The 2,275-nt window shown below is 44.7% G+C and overlaps 1 protein-coding gene across 1 annotated transcript in view; it reads left to right on the forward strand.

The window, feature by feature from the left end:
- Positions 1-413: 413 nt before the first annotated feature.
- PCYB_093570 (A/G-specific adenine glycosylase) overlaps positions 414-2,275 on the forward strand; it is a gene marked incomplete at its 5' end in the record, with an annotated part of 2,520 nt that continues 658 nt past the window's right edge. Inside the window, 3 exons of the mRNA XM_004222471.1 lie at positions 414-1,706; positions 1,754-1,885; positions 2,094-2,156. Of these exons, the coding sequence (XP_004222519.1) occupies positions 414-1,706; positions 1,754-1,885; positions 2,094-2,156 (1,488 nt within the window). The remainder of the gene's footprint in view (positions 1,707-1,753; positions 1,886-2,093; positions 2,157-2,275) is intronic.

Raw genomic sequence — 2,275 nt, forward strand, 5'->3', positions numbered from 1 at the left:
AAAAAAAAACACAGGGGGGAATGCTCCAAAGGGGAAACAAAATAACCTGGGCATTTTCATCACGAAGAGTTCTCAAAAAAAAGTAGCAGCAAAGTGAAGGTACCCCCAGGATGATACACACAGGGGGGGACACTCTTTTCACCTTGCGAACAGTAATCCCCTAGGGAGGGGGCAAAAAATAACAATAGCAACGATAAGAAGAAGAAGAATAAGAAGAGTAGCAATAATAATAGCAGCAATAACAATAGCAGCAATAATAATAGCAGTAATAACCGTGTAGAGGCCACAAATCGGAGGAGCACCCATCGAGCGGGGTCCCAGACGGAGTAGGCCGGCCCCCCCCTGATACTCCCAGCTTTCGTAAAAACTATCAACGAAAGAGCTACCCACAAAGGGGAGGTATTTTTTTCAACATGGAAGAGGCAAAGGCAGAGGAGTCCCCCCCGAACGGCAGGGAAAACGCCGAGCCAGAATACCACTACGATTTGCTCAAAAGGCACAGCTCGGAAATGAAAAAAGATCTCCTGGAGTGGTATTACAAATATAGGAGAAAACTACCCTGGCGGAATGACCAACCACCGTACACGACCAGCGTTCAGGTGCAGGAGGGAAGCCCACAAGGCGATATAAGGAGCTACTTCTGCAAAGGGGGAGATGCTCAAATTAGCAGAAGTAGTGCCAATAGAAAAGATGGAACGAGAGTTATTGCTAAGGGGAGGAAAAAGGACCAACAGGAGTTACCTCTCCGGGAGGTAAAACGAGTTAAGAATGAATGTGTGGAGAAGGATCCACCTGTGGAGAAGGACCCACCTGTGGAGAAGAACCCACCTGAGGAGTGCAAAGGTCAGCCCAGCAAAGAGTTGGAGACTACCCACGCAGAAGTAAAACAAGAGGATGGCTCATTGCCCCCAAATGAGAAACAACACTTAAGTGTTCGGGGGTACCAAATATACGTAAGCGAAATAATGCTTCAACAAACGAGGGTTCACACAGTGGTAAATTTCTACCTTAAGTGGATGAACAAATGGGGCACCATTTTCGAGCTAGCCAAAAGTAACTTGGATGACGTTCTCATAGTGTGGAAGGGGCTAGGGTACTACAACAGAGCGAAGAACCTACTCGACTGTTGCAAACATGTGGTTGAAAAATACGATGGGGTGTTTCCAAACGATTTAAAGTTACTCAAAGAGTTGCCAGGAATAGGAGATTACACGTCCAAGGCGATCTGCATACATCTGTACAACAGGAAAGACATATGCATCGACACAAATGTTATTAGGATTTTTTCTAGAATTACGGACACGATTAATTATAGCGGCTCCACCGTTTTAACGAAGCACTGTGAACGGGTGAGCCACGTTTTGTGCGCGGATGACTCCAATTATTCTGACCTCAGCCAGGCTTTAATGGACTTGGGGTCCAGCATTTGTAATGGTTCCCCCCAGTGTGCGCAGTGCCCCCTGAACAAGCATTGCCTCATCTATTTGAAGAAGAAGAATAATAATAACAATAATAGTAAGAAAAGGGACAGTTCGTTTTATTTGACCCACCCCGATGGATGCAAGCTGTGCGTCCAAGACAGAAACGTCGAAATTAAGTGTGTTCCCCTGATGAAGAAAAAGAAGAAAACGGAAAAAATATGCCTCGTTCTGCTGGCAAAGAGGAGTGGCCCTCCAAAGGGGGAGACAACAAGTATAACAAGCAAGGTGGAAAAAAGGAGCACAAAAAAAAAAAATTTACCTTAACGGGTCAGAAAAGAGGAGAAGAACACCTGGAGGATGACTACTACTTGATGATAAAGAACACAAACTCGAATTTGTTTTCAATGCATTATTTGTTTCCCCTTTTGCTCCTGGACCAGTTTGATAAAAAACTTGCGCACACGGTATGGTTATGATGATGAACGAATGTAGGGAGCCTTTCCCCCCACCTCCCATGGGGAATATCATTCTGTCTCTGCACACACACAGTTGTCCGCTTCCCCCGTTTGTGAAAGCATAACCAGTGGTCAATTCCTCATTTCACCATGGAGATGCTTTGCGTATATATATGTACACACCCAATCTACATGTGTTTTTTCCCTCCTTTTTTAGCATTTAAATGGGTTGCTGAGCAGCCTAAATTTGAGCAACACCCTGGAGGATTCCTTCACCTACGTAATTTTTGTGACCTCCGTTGTTTTCCCCATGTTTTTTTTATCATTTTGACCTGCACAGTTCAGGCGAATTTGTGCTGCTACGCCTACAATTTTGCACACATTTGTAAATTTCCCGAC

This window comes from Plasmodium cynomolgi, chromosome 9 (genome assembly GCF_000321355.1).
Source record: "Plasmodium cynomolgi strain B DNA, chromosome 9, whole genome shotgun sequence".
Classification (NCBI taxonomy): Eukaryota; Apicomplexa; class Aconoidasida; order Haemosporida; family Plasmodiidae; genus Plasmodium; species Plasmodium cynomolgi.